This window comes from Gossypium arboreum, chromosome 7, assembly GCF_025698485.1.
Source record: "Gossypium arboreum isolate Shixiya-1 chromosome 7, ASM2569848v2, whole genome shotgun sequence".
In the NCBI taxonomy this organism is placed as follows: domain Eukaryota; kingdom Viridiplantae; phylum Streptophyta; class Magnoliopsida; order Malvales; family Malvaceae; genus Gossypium; species Gossypium arboreum.
The window spans coordinates 66,395,412-66,415,121 of NC_069076.1; the positions used below are offsets into that span (position 1 = coordinate 66,395,412).

Below are 19,710 nucleotides of genomic sequence, written 5' to 3' on the forward strand. Positions count from 1 at the left end.
TAATCGATCTGGTTCAGTAGCTAAGTGTTGTGATTCTGTGTGAGAAGTCCTGTGTTTGATTCTTTTCTCTTGAATTTTTATTATTTTAGCTCCAACCCCGACTTTGAATATTAAGCTTATCTATTAATTTTACTCAACTATTGATAATAATGAGTTTGCTGGTTCAGTAATAAGATTTCAGCTTACTTAGAGGCATTGAGTTTTAATCCCTGTGCATGCGAAGTGAAAACAATTTTGTTATATCCTATCTATGCCGCCCATGTGGTAGAAGTTGGGTTGTCTGGAAAATTTGATAGGTGATAGTTAGTGGGATATGGGTAGTTTTGTTTAATTTTTTTTTTTTGAAATTATACCATAACATCTCTTAATTTTTCTCCCACTCTCTTCACTCTTGTCGTCCCATTATTTTTCCTAATCTCCCCATTTTTGGTTTTCTTCCAATTTTGCACCTGTAAGTCTCTTCTATTATCTTTTTGATAAAAACCATTGTTCTATCACTTTGTTCCCTTTTCTTTCCAATCTGACTTGGTGAGGATTGGTGCCATCATTTGTTTTTGAATAGTTTTGATTGTGGTGGTAAGGATTTTGTTTTAAGATTCGTATTTTGTTGAATGAGTTTTTCACGTTTATGGGTGATGATTTTCTAGTTTACATGACACAACTTTGATTATTTGAATCTCTGGTTTAGGTGAATATCATGTGACAGAGACTCTTTCAGCAATTTAGGTGTCGTTAGAAGTTGTTGTTTCTTTCAAGAGTAAGTGATCAATGCCTTATTTAAGGCCGAATCTCAGTGTTAAGGTCAAATAGTTAGTACTTGTAGTCGAAAAAGTGTTCAGATTTTAGTATATCGTTGTTAATTCAATTGCTTTGAATACTATTTTAGAATATCTAGTTATGCTATTGTTGGATGTGCATTGGAGCTGGATAAATATGTGACGAAGAAAGTGTTGACAGTTTAATGATTTGCCTTCTTTGGTGGTTTAACCACATATTTGTTCTGGTAGCTTGACTACAATTCTAGTGGCTTGACCACACTTATCTGATTTTGGTGGATTACTGTATTATTTCTAGCAACTTTGACTACACTTTTTTGTATAGTCACATACATTCACTTATTGGTGTATGGGGTTAGATGGGTATTTATTACCCTATTGGTGTGTAGTGATGGATGAAGATAGTGTGTAGCAGATGGGGCTAGAATCTGTATCTATTTTGTATTAAGTGTTGCATTGCATGATATGCCATGCCATCCGTATCTAATATGATTATTATGTTGCATCACATAGTATGCTATGTTGTGTATTCTGTTCAATTTCTGAATTTTGTGAAATTTTTCTATTTGTTCTATTTGTATGGGTTGAGTAACACACCGAGCTTTGTAAGCTCATCCAAATTTTCTAACTTCTTAAGTAATTAACGAACTTAGGATCAGGTAGCGTGCAGGAGCTCGGAGTGGTTTTTCGATTAATATTATAACATGGTTTATGTTTAATTCATTTAAGGACTTTTAGGCTATAAATTAATTTTTGGACCTTGCTTTATGGTTTTTGTTTATTTTACTTAATTTTGGTATTTTTAACGTAAAACTACAAAATTGTACGGATTATCAAATTGGAATTCGGTTTTTAAAACTAAAACTCTAAAATTTTCGTTACTATACTAAATAAGCAATTAGGTGATTTTACTATAAAATAGGTGCTTTCAAACATGAGACTTTTTTGAAATCACGTAATAGGTTAACTAAAATTAATATTTTTAGATCATACAATTTCCAAAGCTAGATTTTAATTTGCGTTTTCAAATAGGAAATGTAATACCTTAAGATCTGATCATAACGTCTAGGCTAAGTGTGAGATGTTACATTTTATGGTATCAGAACCTAAGTTCAAAACTCGGGCTGTGACTTTTGGTTTAAATTTTATGAAAATTATTTTTGAAAAGTTTATACATATATTTTCAGAATTTTTATTATATTTGATATTTGAATTTATAAAAAGAGAATCCGAGACTCTGACTCTGATCTAGTAAGTTACTTTCACTTTAGCTATACTAGACAAACTAGTAAAACTATAGTGCTAAGATTATTCTACTTTAGCTAAAGACTGAGATAACTCTGATAAAACTCTAAACTTAACTCTAAACTTAGGATTTTTAATAACCTAATCTAATTCATAAAATTTTTGAAATTGTGGATAACTAAAAATGAGTACACAAAATGTACGAGGTAGTGGTACTCGAGGGTGTGACAGACGCTGTTGAGGGGCTCGAGCTAAGCCTTCTTTTTTAGGTAACATTCCTAATTTAGAGACTAGTGAAACGATAGAGATGCCTATCACATAGACTAAAACTCAAACTCAGAATGTAGGGGACGATGTATTGTTCGAAGTAATGTTGAGGGTCCTGCAGAGGGTCGCTGGGAATTCGAATCTGGGGGCTAAGAGTTGATAACTGAAGGGCTTTGGTCTAATGGGGTTAAGCTGTTTCGGGGTGTCACTGGGATTACCCCGACTGTGTTTGAGTACTGGTTAGAGGAAACTGAAAGAATTATGTATGATTTGGAATGCACTCTAGATCAGAAATTAAAGGGTGCGGTATCATTACTTCGCGATGAGGCATATTAGTGGTGGCAGTCTGTGGTGTGCGGTATATAAGCTGAGCGTCTAACATTTGAATTTTTCTAGAGTGCCTTCCAAAAGAAATATGTGGGGGTGATATATATTGAAACCTGTAGGCTGGAGTTTATTAGGCTTAAGTAGGAAGAGATGACTATGGCCGAGTATGAGGCTAGAGTTTCTAATACTGAGCAAGCACAATCAGGGCTTATTAGCCATCGACTATGATAAGAGTGTCCACTTTGAGGATAGACTTCGGTATGATTTGAAGGTGTTAGTAGCTCTATAGTAGGAGGTTTTTGAAATGTTAGTAGAGAAGACTAAGATTATTAAAGAGATTAAGCGCATGAAATGCGAAAGGAGGGAGCAGGAAAATAGTCAGAATAAGAATAAGAGGGGTTCAGATCCTTCTAGTTTAGCTTCGTAACCTAAGAAATGGGCTAGGTTTAATAAGCCTCAGTAGGTTAAGGCAACAATTAATATTGGTGGGATTCAAATTTGTACAGACTGTGGTAGATATCATCCGGGCGAATATTGGAGAAGGACAGGAGCATGTCTACGGTGTGGTTTATGGAACACCGTATTAAGGATTGTCCCTATTGGGTTGAGTAGATGCAAGGTCTAGTTCAAGGTTTGGTTCAACCTCAGAGGGTAGCTCAGCAGCCTCCGAAGGGCTGTGCTCAGATTAGGGATGGTAATGGTATGGGTCGTATATAGAGGGCAATGTGCAGATGTGCTAATTAGATTAAGGTGAGACAAACTATTTTTGTTTATGCGACGAGGCACCGTGATGATAGAAATGCGTCAATGTGATATCAGTACGTTCACTATTCTTTCTCATTCATATTTTGCTTTAATTGACATCGGTTCTACTCATCCATACATAGCTAGTTCTGTTTCTGGTAATTTGGGAATTCTTGCTAAGGATACTTGTATTAGGGTTTCAGTAATTAGTCCATTAGGCTAGTCAGTGCAAGGCAGTAAGGTTTCTAGGAGGTTTTCATTAAAGATATAAAGGGTTGTATTTCCAACCGATCTGATAGGGTTACTATTTGGGGAATTCGATCTAATTTTGGGCATGGATTAGTTTGTGGAGCATCAAGTTAGTTTGGATTGTGCGTTGAAGAGGGTAACTTTAAAAACTGAGGGTGATGTGGAATTTGTTATGATAGGTGAGCGTCGATATTACCTCTCTAGTGTGATCTCTGCTATGGTGGCTGAGAAATTAGTTCGAAAAAAGTGTGAAGCATATTTGGCCTATGTACACGACACTAGTGGTGTGGGTTCTATTGTGGAAGGAATGTGCACGGTTAAAAATTTTTCAGAGTCTTTCCTGATGAATTGTCGGGGTTACAATCAGATAGAGAAGTCGAGTTTGGAATTGAGGTTCTATTAGAGACAACTCTAGTGTCCATTGCTCCTTACCGTATGGCACTGAAATATTTGAAGGAACTAAAAGTGTAGCTTTAGGAACTTCTTGATAGGGGGTTTATTAGACCGAGTGTGTCTCTATGGGGAGCACCGATACTCTTTGTCAAGAAGAAATGTAGTATTATGAGGATGTGTGGATTACCGAAAACTGAATAAGTTAATAGTAAAGAATAAATATCCACTACCGAGGATCGATGATTTGTTTGACCAGGTCCGAGGAGCGTTTATGTTCTCCAAGATTGATCTGCGATCTAGGTACCATCAGTTAAAGGTAAAAGAACCTGATGTGCATAAGATCGCCTTTAGGACCCGTTATGGTTATTACGAGTTTCTAGTTATGCCATTTAGTTTGATGAATGCTTTAGTTGCATTCATGGATCTCATGAATAAGGTGTTTTAGTCATATCTAGATCAGTTCGTCATAGTATTTATCAATGATATTCTGGTAACGCTAAGATAGAGGTTGAGCATGATGAATATCTTAAAGTGGTTCTATAGATTCTTCGAGAAACAAAGCTCTAGAGTTATGATTGAGACAAGTAATGTTTTTGGGGCACATAGTCGAGGGTATCCGTGTGGACAGAAAAAGATTGAGGCTATTCTTGAGTGTAAACGACTTAGAAATGTTTCTGAGATTCAGAGCTTTCTCATTCTGGCGGGGTATTATCGGAGATTTGTGGAGGGGTTTTCGCTTATTACAGCTCCTTTGACTAAATTGTTGCGTAAAAATGTGCCTTTTGTATGGACTGGAGATCAACAATGAAGCTTTGAGAAGCTTACGTTGATTTTGACTTAGATACCCATTTAGATACATCCTAAATTTTGGAAAGAGTTTGTTGTATAAAGTGATGCATCTCACACCGATTTGGGTTGTGTTTTCTTGCAAGAGGGTAAAGTGGTGGCTTACACTTTTAGACAACACAAGCCTCATTAAGGCAACTATCTGATGCATGATCTTGAGTTAGCTGTAGTTGTCTTCGCCCTAAAAGTCTTGAGGTATTATTTGTATGGTGAGAGGTGTATTATTTACATTGATCATAAAAATTTCAAGTATCTCCTCACTCAGAAGGAGTTGAATCTTAGACAATATAGATAGATTGAGTTACTTAAGGATTACGACTGCACTATAGAGTATCATCCTAGTAAAGCCAATGTGGTGGCCGATGCTCTTAGTTGAAGTTAGATTTTTGAGTTGAGGGTGATGTTTGCTCACCTAAATTTGTTTGAGGATGGTGAGTTATTGGCCAAGTTGCAAGTTAAGTCGACTTAGATTAATGAGATTTGAGATAAGTAGCTTCTGGATGGGTCTATGATTAGTCAAGTTCAGTATATTGAAGAGGGTAAGACTTCAGATTTTGGGTTTAACAATGAGGGTATTTTGTATTATTGAGGTCGGGTTTGTGTGTCGAATGATGTTGATTTGTGGCAAAATATTCTACAGGTAGCACATAGTAGCCTTATGCTATGCATATCGATAGGAACAAGATGTATTGTGATCTCTGGGGGTTGTATTGGTGGCCTAGTCTGAAGCGAGAGGTAACTGATTATGGGTCTCAATGTTTGACATGCTAGTATGTTAAGGCTGAGCATCAACTTTCTTCTCGTTTGCTTCAAATCCTTAAGATTTCACAATGGAAATGAGAACGAGTGACCATGAACTTCGTTAGTGCTTTGCCTTTGACACCCATTAAAAATGATTTTGTATGGATAATCGTGGATCGATTGACCAAGTTTTCTCATTTTTTTCAGTTTGGATTGATTATCCTTTGCAAAAGCTAAAGTTGTATATCTCCGAGATAGTTAGACTTTATGGGGCTCCTGTACCGATTATCTTGGATCAACACCCTTGTTTCACATCTTGGATTTGGAAGAAACTACATGAGGCTCTGGGTACTCGGTTAAACTTCAGTATGGCATTCCATCTGCAAACTAATAGACAATCCAAGAGAGTTATTCAAATTCTGGGGGATATGCTTCAGAGTTGTGTGATAAAATTTTGTGGTAGTTGGGAATAATTTCTACCTTTGGCCGAGTTTGCTTATAATAGTAGCAAACAGGATAGTATTCAAATGACACCTTACGAGGCTCTGTATAGTCGTAAATGCCACACTCCATTGTGTTGGACAGTGTTAGGTGAGAGGAGGATTATAATATCGAATTTTATTAATGAAACTTCCTTGAATCTTTCTATATGATGCCATAACCCACCAGTTATGGTCTTAAACAATATGGTTTTATTTCCATATAATATCATAAGCCACTAGTTACGGTCTTACACGATATGGTCTTCTTTCTAAATGAGGCCATAACCCACTAGTTACAGTCTTACACGATATGGTCTCTTAGTGCCATGGCCATGAACTTGTCTTTTTAGAGATTCCTATTTTTAGTCCTGATGGACCCCTTTGACGACTCTAGAGACAGACACAGACTCTTCATATTTAGATCCATCTTTCATGAACTCATCACATCTTGACTTACTTAAAAAAAAACACATCTAGACCTTTTAGACACATTAACACATTTCTATTAACCAAATACAAGCGTCCTTTAACCTTAATATTCATGTTTCATACTTTAACTATGAAATTTCATGTTATCCATACATACAAGTCCATAAATCTTATTTCATACATACAAGTACATACATAAAAGTCCAAGGAACACAAACGTGGACTAAATGTCAAACACGCCCACATTCAAAATTCGCGAATCACACGGGCTAAAATTGGGGAACACGGGCATGTTACCTGGCCGTGTGGCCCAAAATCTATAAATAACCTGCACTATTCATTATCTTCCCCACTCAAAAACCCTAAACCTAGCCGCTGCAATTCCACACGGCCTCCTTGCCACCCCATGCGCCGGCTCCAACTCTATTTTTGACACCCGATTTCTCTCCCTTAGCGTTTGTACCATGTCATCTTCACGAGGAAAGAAAACCGCCGTACCTATTTTGAAGAAGAGGAAGGGAGCGTCATCTTCCGCGGGTCCAACCACGGAAATTCGTCACCCTCTCCTGCAGTTCCCCTAAGAGCCCTAAGAAGAACTTTTCCAAATACTTCGGGTCCAACCTTTAATTGTGGGCCGCTGCATCAACTGGGCTGCCGTAGAACAAGTTCAGTTGGCTAATGTGATTCGGGCCCTCCTAACCACCGACCCTTAAGAGCTGTTCTTTGGGATCATCGAGCCAACATACATCGAGCTCACTATGGAACTATGCTTAACGTTCTATCTTCATACCGTACTGACGAACTATGATGATCCCGGCACGATCCAATTTCACTTAGGTGGATTAATCTACCAGCTAAGCATCTTAGAGTTCGGTGCTGCACTAGGCTTATATACAAAGGAATTCAAGGAGGAGAATGAACTACATGTTCTCACTCGCCACATACACTTCTCTCCCTCGAAGTGCTGGCACACTTTGGCTCCTACAATCCTAGCCGCTCCAAGGCATCAGTTCTCCCACCATCCCTGAGGTACTTACACGTCATTTTGGCTCACACGATAATGGGGAGGTGAGAGAGCACTAGCATTGTCAATACCCACGACGCCTACTTTTTATGGTGTTTGTCACATGGGCATGTCATCGACCTTGCCTATTTCATTGCCCTAGCGATTCAGCACCAGATGGAGCGGCATAGGAAGAGGGTCAACTCTATTGGCCCCTATGTGACGCGATTGGCTTGACACTTCAAGCTCCTTAGCACCGCAGCCCAAAAATCATCCTTAACCCTCATTGGCCAGATGTTTCTACAAGGCATCTCGAGCATGCTTAGCATGAGGATGATCGAAAAGTGCAGAGGAACCTACCCTCCTCAATATCGTCTCGCCCAATCTACCGAGGAGAAGGCTTACGAGGACATTCCTAATGATGTCCCTCCACAGCATGAGGACCCACCGACTCAGCCACCACCACTCTCTCGTCCAGTTCATGTGGCGGCTTTATATACTGACATCTCTGAGCGTCTCACTCGATTCGAGCAGCAGTGTTTTCAATGATTTGACAATATTGATGCTACTTTACAGCAGATTTGTCAGTACCTTCACATCTCATCGCCAGTCCCACCTCGCGAACCATCCAGTGATGAAGATGTTTAAAAACATTTATTTATTATTTTATGTTTTTAATTTTTATTAAAACTATTTTTTACTTTTATTAGATTTTAGAATTTTATTTTTAATTATCAATTTCGATTATTTCTTTATGAGTAATTATTCTTCCTAATATCCCCTAAAAAGTTCCTGATTTTATCATAATTATATAGAGCTCTTAAGCTCATCATCGCATAGGAACTAAAAACTCCACCGGGAAAGGTTCTCCATGACCGCCATGTCCTGATCGACCACGACCATAGATACCACTAGATATAATATTCTTTTGGTGCAGGACTGATGGACTAATGAACCTCTACCACCGCCGGAGTATCCTCCTCCACTCTCGCACTGATTACTCTCTAAAACTCCAGTTCGAGGAATTCATCATATAGGAAGTTTCACTTCTTTCCTATCTTTTTTTTATATTCTAATATCTATCTTTGTACATTGAGGGCAATGTACATCTTAAGTGTGGGGGGTATTTATTTCATTATCAAAAAAATCCTTGAATGACTGCCTTGTTCTCTTGAAAAGCTCTCATATCATATTTAGGATAAATTTTGATTGATTTATGATTTTGATTGATATATCTTAAATTAAAACATAGGAATTTATGCATTGATTGTTTAAACTTCAAGACATTAGAGAATCAAGCATGATAAGTTGATTTTTAAGAATTTAAAATCTTAGGTTGTTTCCCCAAAGTTTAGGTATTACTTTGAGATAGAATTCACAAGTTTTAAACATCAAAAAAGCCATAATTTTTGTGAGATTCTTGAGCCTTTCGAGCATCTTTTAATTCTTTCATGCTCACTTTTATTATTGCTTTGAGTGCTTCAGTATTGAACTGTTATTCTAGAACTTGCTTGATTATGCATGTCAAGACCACACCATTTGATTTGATATGTCAAAATGAGAAAGGCACTTAGGATTAACCCACTCATGCCATGAAAAGCCTACCTCCACGATTAACCCCTAGTAAACCCCTTTGAGCCTAACAACCCATTTCTTGTATTACCCTTAATATTAACCCTTAACCCATTATTGTTGAAATCCCCTAAATTAATTTGATCCCTATTTTTTGTCGAGATTGGAATTGAAATAGTTGCTTAGCTAAGTTTTATTCTACTTTGTATTTAACTTGTAAAAAAAAAACAAAAAAAAATGTATACATATTAGTAGTGATCTTCTATTTGTAAGCTTCAGTATTTAAATTCCATAGTCTGAGAAAAGCTCTGTTGTACGCAATTAATGACTAGTTATTTTTCTAGTTAAGTAATTTTTCAACTCAATCTTGATTCTAACCCTTTCTTTTAGGTTATGACCATACCCCCTAACCAAGCCTCATTACAACCTTCTAAAGACCTTTTGATTAATGTATCATCTTAAATTATAGTGGTAGAGATTTGATTTTCATGCAAGCCTATGGTAATGACTTTTCATTATTGACTATTTAGTGCTTCATTTATTGTCCTTAAACACCTTGAGTGATTTGAGTGAATCTTTAGTGAGGATGTGAAACTCTGTGATATTCTGAATCAAAGGTAATTACTTAAATGAGGGGAGACACCTATGTTTGCATGATTAAATACTCAACTTGGAATGTTTGAAACTTTTATGTTCTTTTAGTTGAATTCTTAATGTATGATTACCTATGGATTATTTTGAGATGTTATCGATAGAAATTATAAGTTGAGAAGAATTTATTTTGATTATAAGTTGAGAATTTTGCTTGAGGACAATCAAATGCTAAAGTGTGGGGGTATTTGATAAACCGTAATTTATACATATTTTTACCCCATGTTTAACGCATTTTATGGATGGTTTCCTATTAGAATTGGTGAATTCGATGCTCCTAATGCCTTAATTTCATGCTTTATACTTAGGAGAGCATAGGAGAGCGAAAGGAATGAGAAACAGGCCAAAAATGGAGAAAATAGGCCAAAGTACGAAATCAACACGGCTGGACCTCCTCACACTCAAGACCACACAACAGTGTCAATTTAGCGTGCTCGAGCACTACTGAAGTAATCGCACACGGGCGTGTCCCTGCAAGCCCAAGTTGAGTCCAATTCAGAAAAGGCTAATTTTAAGGGCTCTTAGGCATTCCAAAGCCTATAAATACACCCTAAATGAGGAGAAAAAAAGAGGACGGAGAATAGGGAGTAAGAAATTACTCCAAGGAAGCCGATTGATCCATCTCAGAAGTCAGATTCACCATCAAGACTGAAGATCTCTCCTCAATTTCCCCTTCAGGAGTTTTGGGTTTTCTTTATGTTTTGTATTCTTTACTATTCTAAGATGTTTTCTTATTTAGTTATGAACTAAAACCCCTAAATACCTAAGGGGAATGAAACCTAAGACGAATCTTGTTATTATTTTCTGAATTGTATGATAAATATTTAACTTGTTCTTAATTATGTGTTCTTAATTCTTGTTTTGATATCTCAGGATACTGATTCAAGATAAGCTCTTATTCAGAGGACGAATAGACCCTGTCTAAGAGTACATTTGTCATAACTAAGCGGAGTTGTTTGCGCGCCTAGACATAAGGTGACAAGATTTTGCCAGATTAGGGTGAAACCTAATAAGGGGATCCATAGATCGAGTTAATGCAACCCTAAGGTGTTAATTAGAGAAAGGTCTCAATTATTCAATCTATGGATTAGACGTTATTAGTCTTGAATAGGGATAATAGCATAACTTAGGGATCTCTACGGAACAAGTTAAATGAATAAATAGTCCGATTCGGAGCCAGAATAACAAGTACAGTCTAGGTAGATTTTTCCTTAGGTATTGTCTTAATTCAACCGGTTTTCCCAAAAACAATTCCCCAATTCCATTCTCTGTGATTAGTTAAAATAAAAGCTCTTTATTCTTAGGCTAGATAATAAAAAGACAGTCATTACTAGTACTTTTAGTTCCTTTGGGTTCGACAATCCGTTCTTGCTAAAACTATACTACTGTTCGATAGGTACGCTTGCCTACATCGCGATAATAGTTAGTTTCAAGAATGATTAATTATAAATATTTAAAACATATCACGAAATCACGCGATCAGTAGCCGATGCTTTTGCCATACCAGTCTTGTGAAATATGTCCATGATATATATTTTTTTGATTCAAGAATAATCCCTGCAAGTTATGCTGAACAGAAATGCCCAAGAAAAAATTGAGTTGCCCCATATCTTTAAGAGCAAACTGACGATGAAGTTGCTACACCACAGTGCTAATCTCTTTAGTGGAACTATCGGTGATAATAATATCGTCGACATATGCCATAAATAGTAGGGAACTCTATGCATCAGCTCGAATGAAGAGTGAAGGATCAGCTTTTGAAGTTCGAAAACCAAGTTGAGTAACCAGATAGTGCCTAAGAGTCTAAAACCAAACTCGAGGAGCTTGTTTTAAGCCATAAAGAGCTTTGTTGAGTTTACAGACCAACTGCTGACCATTGTGCCCTGCCACCTCAAACCCCAGTGGTTGGATCATGTAGATCTCTTCAGTCAACACTCCATTAAGGAAAGCATTGTTCACGTCGACTTGTCGCGGGGGCCATCCTTTTATGACTACAAGTGCAAGAACAGTTTAAATAGTTGCAGCTCGAACAACTAGGCTAAAAGTATCCCAAAAATCAAGTCCAGCATGCTGAGAGAATCCTTTTGCTACTAAACAAGCTTTATATCTGTCCACCATGCCATCAGTTTTCTTTTTCACCTTGAACAGCCATTTATAGCTAATGGCTCGTCGATTTTCAGGTAAAGGATAGAGGCTCCATGTGTGATTGTGAAGAAGTGCTTACAACTCATTATGAACAGCAGCTTTCCAGGACTCATTGCTAATTGCGGTATGGATATCACAGGAACAACTTCAGAATCACTGGGTACTGTACTCATGTAGACTTTAGGTTTAAAAATCCCTGCTTTGCTACGTGTGATCATAGCATGGGAGTTATGGGGAATAGGGGGTTGTGAAGATGAATCTGGTAGATTGGAACAAGGTGAGGGAAGAGAAGAGTTGACTGAAGTGAAGAGGGCTGGACTAGAGGAGAGAGAGTGATGTGAATGAGGCATAGAGTTATCTTAGGAAGGTGATGAAATGACAGGTGGTAGACTAGTAGAGAAAGGTTGAGCTTGTGACAAGACAAGTAGTTTAGAGCTAGACTGTGACTTAGGCTTAGGTGAAACAGATTTGGTAGCAAATGTTTGAAATGGAAATACGGTCTCATGAAAAGTGACGTGACGGGAGACATATACACGGCCATAACTATCTCGACAACGATACCCTTTGTGCATGGGAGAGTAACCTAAGAACGTGCAGGGGTTGACCGAAATTGCAATTTATGGGAGTTGTAGGGTTGAAGGTTAGGAAAACAGAGGCACCCAAAGACACGCAGAAATGAATAGTTTGGGGGAACTTTGAATAATTTCTCATATGGAGAGACGTTGTTTAGAGGGTAAGAAGGTAGCCTGTTGATAAAAAACACAACAGTGCTAAAAGCATCAGTCCAGTAGGTTAATGGCATGGTTGCATGAGCCAGCATGAAGAGTCTAGTCTCAACAATCTGCCTGTGCTTGTGTTCAACTAAACCATTTTGAGCAGATGTATAAGGGCAGGTAAACTGATGCAAGATCCCTTGTTGAGCTAAATATGACTTCAACGCTTGAAATTCGCCACCCCCATCTGTTTGTAAAGTTTGAAGCCTACAACCAAGAACACGTTTGGCTTGTCTATGAAACTGTGGAAAGACAGTGAGCACTTTTAATTTCTGTTTTAGGAAATACACCCAAGCATATCGTGTATACGCATCTATGAATGCAACATAGTAGCGAAAAGCATTAGAAGTAATTGGTGCTGGTCCCCAAACATCGGCTACTATCAATTGAAGAGGTGCAGTATAGTTGGTCAAGGACTGCTGAAACGGTAACTTATGCTCTTTGCCCAGGTGACAAGCAACACAATGAAGTGAGTCTTTATTTGTACCAAGCGAAACATTACAACTCAATAAGATCTTTATAAATGTAGCATTACAAGGGTGGCCTAGCCTAGCATGCCATACATTTCGAGATACAGTTGAGCTTGCAGAAAAACATTGAGCAGCGCCTGAAGTCAAGCTATTTGGAGAAGAGTCATGTAAGTGAAGCTTATACAACCCGTGTTGCACTAACCCTTGAAGAAGCACCTCCCCAGTCTTTATACCATGCACTTGACATTGTGTAGGAAGAAACTCAAAGATTACTTGATTATCTTTTGTAAACTTGGAGATAACAAAAGTTTTTTAGTTATACTAAGCACAAACAATAAAGATCTCATGTATAAGGGTTTGGTTCGAGTAAGTAAGGAAGACTGACCAGTAGATAAAACAGGTAAAGCAGTGCCATTGCCGACATAAACTTTACCTGGATTGTTGTGAGAAGTGCTGTCACCCATGGAAGTAGTGGAATGAGTAAGATGATACGTTGCTCCAGAATTCGGGCACTAGGTATTGTCACTGACCGTATCAGGAGTGGCGATAAAAGCCTGAGGTGGAGAAACGGATGGAGGGATGCACTGACTGGTTGAGAAGGACGAACCATAAAAGGGTTGGACCAAGTAGGAGCTGGAACCGATAGAAAGTACTATCCTGGTGGAAAAGAGAAACCAGTAGCAGGCGGGATCCAAGGTGCCATGGAAGAGCCAGAACCAAACATACATATATTAGCTTGCGGAGAGGGAGGAGGTCTGTACCCGGTACTTTTATAAGATGTATCAAAATGATAGTAGCAGCGATCAACAATATGACCCTACTTCCCACATAACTGACATTGGAATCGAGAACCAGAAGTACGACCACGAACACGCCCTCAAGCAGTGGAGGATGGGCGATAAACTGGGGTAGAAGTACTGCTATTGACAAATGAATGGGTCACCATGTTGGCCAAACTGGGAGCCTCAAAGATTTAGACCTGCTGACGTGCTTCCGCATCAAGAAGCATAGTGGTGACAGCCTAAGCATTGTATGGCACTTGGCTAGCCGTGATGATCATGATCACCGACTCATGTTCAAGGGGCAAGCCATTAAGAATGGCAGTAACATGCTCATAATCACTAATGGTTTCACCACAACTGGCAAGATTATCACAAAACCCTTTAATTTTTAACAAGAAATCCCTCATTGAAAGATCACCTTTGCACTGAGAGTGTAAGGCGCGACGATAGAACATTAGTCTAGAGGTGATTTTGCTGCCATATAGAGTAACAATTGTATCCCAGATGTGGGCCCTAGTGTCCTTACCAATAAGATGAGGAAGCACAGTCTGATTGATAGAGAACAGAAGCCAAGAAGCGAGCGCACTATCAGTCTGATTGATAGAGAACAGAAGCCAAGAAGCGAGCGCACTATCTTGTTGCTCAATTAGAGCAAATTCAGGATTCTCTTGAAGCACTCCATCATCATCTAGAAGCAGTGGAGGAGGAGGGACAGTGTGAGGGTCCAAGAAACCTTGAAGTTTATAGGTCTTAATCGCTAGTAGAACTTGTTGCCGCCATAACAAATAATCGTGATCATCAAGAAGAACACTCACTTTCTTGGTAGAAAAGAACCGAGCATCAACAAATCCATCAGGAATAGAAGAAGCCATGACCTATGTATTAGAGTGAACAGCGGACGGACTGGAAGGACGAGACATGAAGAACGAAGAACCATTACCAGGAATTAATGACTATCTAATACCATGTTAAACTATAGAAAAGAACTTAGAAAAACAATATACATCAAGAAGAATGAATTTTCACTTATCTCAATTGTTTACAGTACATGCATTTATATAAAAAATACAAGTGAGTCAACTAACTACTTAACAGCTAACTACTAGACTAACCGATACTTAACTAACTTCATTAGTTAGTTACTCCTACTCTAACATTATTTACTTATTTTATTTTCGGAGTCTGCCCACTCTATATGCCGTAATGGGCTTTTGGGCGAACACTACTTCGCCAGTCATACTTCTTTATAACTATGTGCCCTATTTATATATATACATTCTTACCAGTACTTCTTGATTCATCATACTTGCCTTTCTTCAGAGTTAGCCATAAGCTTTGTTATTTCATAGTATCCTAAACACTATACATACCAGAGTTCACCATGAGTTCCTTTTCTTTCATTCAGAATCCGCTAGACCAAGGCATCATTGGCGCACTCAGAAAATCCTTACACTTTATCAAGTCCTAACATTGAGCACTTGATACTTACCATTAAGCCATACTTTTATAAACAACACTTAAATAGTTAGGACTTCACCGAGCGAGATGTTACACAACAAACGAAAGTGCCTTACATTACAATGAAGCCATACCAAGGGAAAAACCCTCAAGCCTTCAATCTTACAAAAGAATGGAAGTGAAGCATTGATGTTGCTAAAGCCTACCTTAAAAAAACTCTAAAAGAATGAAGAAATAAATGGATAAGAGTCAAAGAAGGTGTCATTGCAATGTGGGAGACAAGGTGTTGGTTAGATTGGTGTTGCAACAACTTCGATTATTGAGGAAACAATATCATAGACTAGTGAGAAAGTATGAATGGTCACTGACAATCATGTCCAAAATGGGACATGCATATTACAAAATTAAATTGCCTATACGGATAAAGGTCTCAAACCCTACAGATTCAAATTGCTATCAATCCACAAAAGCAACTATCAGTATCTAGCCACCATAAAAAAAGACGAGTTGAAGAGATTCTAGTACGATGTTAAAAAGACATCATAAAAAGTATTTGGTCAAACATAAGGGTTTTGATTTAATGAAATCAGTTGAGAGAGAGATCACGACCTCAAAGGCTTTAAGAAAAAACATTGAAGAATTCCTTGCAACAAAGTTAAAGAAGACATCGATAAATTGAGTGGGGTAGGGTATCATGATCCAGCCTTGTAGGGTAATGACATGGTAGGATGCTAGATGACCACCTATGTATAGGGTCATGACAAAGTTATAGGAACCTTAGGAGGGTAGTTCTTTTGTATTTAAAAAAGTGTCCCCATTTCAAACATTTTAACGTCTATTGGTAGTATTTCTATAAAATCATATTTGAATCTTTATAAGGGGTGGACAGTCATTCATTGTTGGGCTGAGCCACCAGATTAAGGTATGTGCTAGGACACCGTTAAGGGCTACCCCTATGGTCTATGGATGGTGTAGGTAAGTGAGTTATTCTTTAGCCCTTTTGTAAATGCTTTCAATATAATAAAACATTAATCCCTTTGAGGAAAGGTGAGGCATACTGGTGTATTCACTATAACCAGTGGGATCGAAATATGGCTTAATATTAACTCGTAGCTTGCTTGTGTTTGAACATGCTATTGAGGTAGTTAGATGTCGTGAGTGGAAGCGTCCATCCAAGTGTCACATGAGCTTGCAATCGAGTGAGCATAGTTGAGTCCATGACACGTGACAAGGATTGAATCAAAGACTTTCAATATAAATCAAGTTCTCTTATATAGAAGATCATATCATAATGAGAGTTTAACAGTAACAGGATCTTTGCCTATTTGAAGATGATTGAAGACATTTATAAGTGGTTATTTATGTGGAATAAGTGATTGTTATTTATTGTAAATTTATTTGTTCATATAGGATCTGTTTCATTGAGTGAAATTATGAGACTTAAATCATAGGTTGTATTTGTTGAAGTATAGTAGATTAACTTTTTGGGCAAGATTACGTAGGAAACTTTTGAATTAGGTAAACAAAGTTTTGTTTCCATTATCTATTTTACTAATAATAGTCACTTAATCAATTTACAAGATATACGAGGACTTATATTTGCTAAGCAAAAATCAGCAAACTTTGGATTATTATTGATTTTCCGTTTATCTCCATCTCCAACTGAATAATCATGAGGTTAAAATTGAAAACAAATAAAGAAAATAAAAGGGTTACAACTAATTAACGTGGCCGATGAGTTAATTACGAGCTACTCAAATTTCTGGCAATTCTGATAAATCCCCCACTCTTGCGAAAAGATTGTACCAGAAATCCATGTTAGTATCAGTATCATATAGATTTGAACCATAGTCATTGGTTGTTTCCAACTTCGGTAATGGGGAGCTTGGCAAGTATTGAGGATGAAGTTGCTGGTCTGAACCAGCAACTTGAAAGTCGCTAGCCATGCTTGAATTGTCGGCCGACAATACTTCCGACCAGAAGTTCTCATCGATTTCAGAGACATATTCTTGTGTTTCAATCTTGTTCATACACATGTTACTGTTGTTTTCGCTTGTCGTTACTGTGGAAACCTCGCTGCTGGATTCTGGTGGGGAAGCAGGCCTATTATCTGCAGCAGTTACAGCAGGGCTTAGAAAATTCATGGGTTCTTGTTGTTCTTTTTTGATGTCCTTGGATGAATCAACGTTGGATTTGGGTTGTCCCTTGTTGTCAATGGAGCCATGGTTCGGTTTCAGCCTCTTCTTCAAGTGGGTGTGCCATACATTTTTAATTTCATTGTCTGTTCGTCCCGGTAATCTCGCCGCAATAGCAGACCATCTGCAGGAGAATCAGAATCTGCTTAGGCCAAGGATTAAACAAAGGGATGGTCTTGCTTTTGGCAGTAATTTTTTTAAGAATAAAAGATGGAATGACTTGTATTTTAGTGTCTGAGAAGAGAAAAAGTTAATAAAGTTGAGTAATCAATTGCTAATCTTGAATGATAATTACTAGTATTTTCATTTTTTTTTTATGGCTTGTAAGAAGCATAGGGACAAATCTCAGGGAGGAATCTTCTCAGTCCCACATGTTTCTATGATTATATCTATGACCAAATTGATTATAAAAAATAAAAAAAGTTATCAACCCAAAGCAGATCTACGAATAAACAGCATATTCGGAATCGGATATCTCCAAAATTCAAAGTAGAAAAACAGTCCAAGAGGATCAATCATCTACATATGTAAAAATGGATCAACTTAAATTAATCCTACTAATTTTGGTTTTGTTTACTAATGATGGAAGCTGAAATTTGAAGTTTATGGGAATCAGTATCGGTAGTATATACACACCGGTTACCGAGCATTTCATGTAAGTTGATTATGGTATCCTCTTCTTCCCTGGTGAAATTCCCTCTTTTGATGTCTGGCCTCAAATAGTTAGTCCAGCGTAGCCTACAACTCTTTCCACACCTCAGTAAACCTGAAAAAAAAACAAAAGAACAAGAGAGGGATTCATCAGAAAAAGATTAAAAGAAACTAGTAATCGATGGGAGAAGTTGAAAGAAACCAGGAAGTTATTGGTTAATTACCAGCTTGTTTTGGGAGTGCTCGCCAGTTGCCATGGCCGTAGAGATTAATGTAATTGATGAGAATCTGATCTTCCTCCGGAGTCCAGGGACCTTTCTTCAGTCCCATTTTCTCACAGCATGGAGCTCTCCCCATTGTTTTTTCTCACCCAAAGGGCTGTTGTTGCCTTCTTAGCTCTGTATCGAAGATGGCAAGAACTGATAATAAGCTCAAAATAACAGTATTTATAAGGGCTATATATGAATATATTAGTACACAATATGACGAGAGTGGAGACAAAAGCAAATGTTGGGCTGTACAAGAAAGTCAAAAGAGTACTATTTGATTATACTAATATTATTTCATACTTTTCAAAAGGCATATCCACCACATCCATAATTGCTAGGAAATCTCCTCTCAAATAATCACCCTCAACTATTCATGTGTGGTGATGGGACTTGGATATATCGAGTGCTCAAATAAAACGTGGGTGATTTAATATATGTTTATATCAATAATTTATTTGGAATATGGATATAATGATATATGTGAACAAGTGCATGTACTTTTCATGTAGCAGTTCAGCGGCTCAACTCCAATTTGGCTAAATATTTTGGTTACAACTGGCTTACGCTGAGAATTCAGAAGCTTATTGGAACACAAGTTTAGTGTTATCAAGGGTTTTCTATAGGTTAAATTTTGTATTTAATTTATTTAGTTTTATTCTTTTATTTTTAAACTTTAAAATTTTAATCTTTATCAAATAATAATAGTTAAATTTATTAATAAAAGTATGTTATTTTTAAAATTTGATACACTAAAAATATTATAAGTTATATAATGTTATTTCAGATTATTATTTTTATACATAACTCACTAAAAATCTAATTAATGGATTATCGATAGTTATTTGTACTCATGAAATTTTAAAATTTGAAGAGTATAAGAAATTAGAATGATCTAATTAGGAAAAATGGATTAATTTTACAATTGTATGCATAGTACAAGACAAGTAATTGAATTAACTAAATGAATTTAACTGTTATTATTTGGACTAAGACTAAAATTTTAAATTTTAAAAAGTACTGAATTAAAATTGATCAAATAAAAGTACAATAACTAAACCTATAACTTTTATTAATTACAGAGACTAATAACACAATTTAACTTTTCCTTTATTAGAGATTTTGTGAGCGAAAGAAAATTTTAATATGAAGAAATATATTCATAAAGAATTATTTAACAATTAAGGAATATATATAAATAATTTTTACTAGTTTCAAGTGCATATTTAGTTTTTAGTTGTTTTA

General features: G+C 37.1%; 1 protein-coding gene across 1 annotated transcript; it reads right to left on the reverse strand.

Annotated features, from left to right (window-relative positions):
• Window positions 1–16,946: 16,946 nt before the first annotated feature.
• LOC108481592 (transcription factor MYB14-like) lies at window positions 16,947–18,671 on the reverse strand. Its single transcript, XM_017784705.2, has 3 exons — window positions 18,424–18,671; window positions 18,185–18,314; window positions 16,947–17,672 (listed from the first exon to the last, which is right to left on the reverse strand). Exons 1-3 carry the CDS (start codon window positions 18,554–18,556, stop codon window positions 17,108–17,110), a joined length of 828 nt encoding a protein of 275 aa, XP_017640194.1. The 5' UTR covers window positions 18,557–18,671; the 3' UTR covers window positions 16,947–17,107.
• Window positions 18,672–19,710: the final 1,039 nt, after the last annotated feature.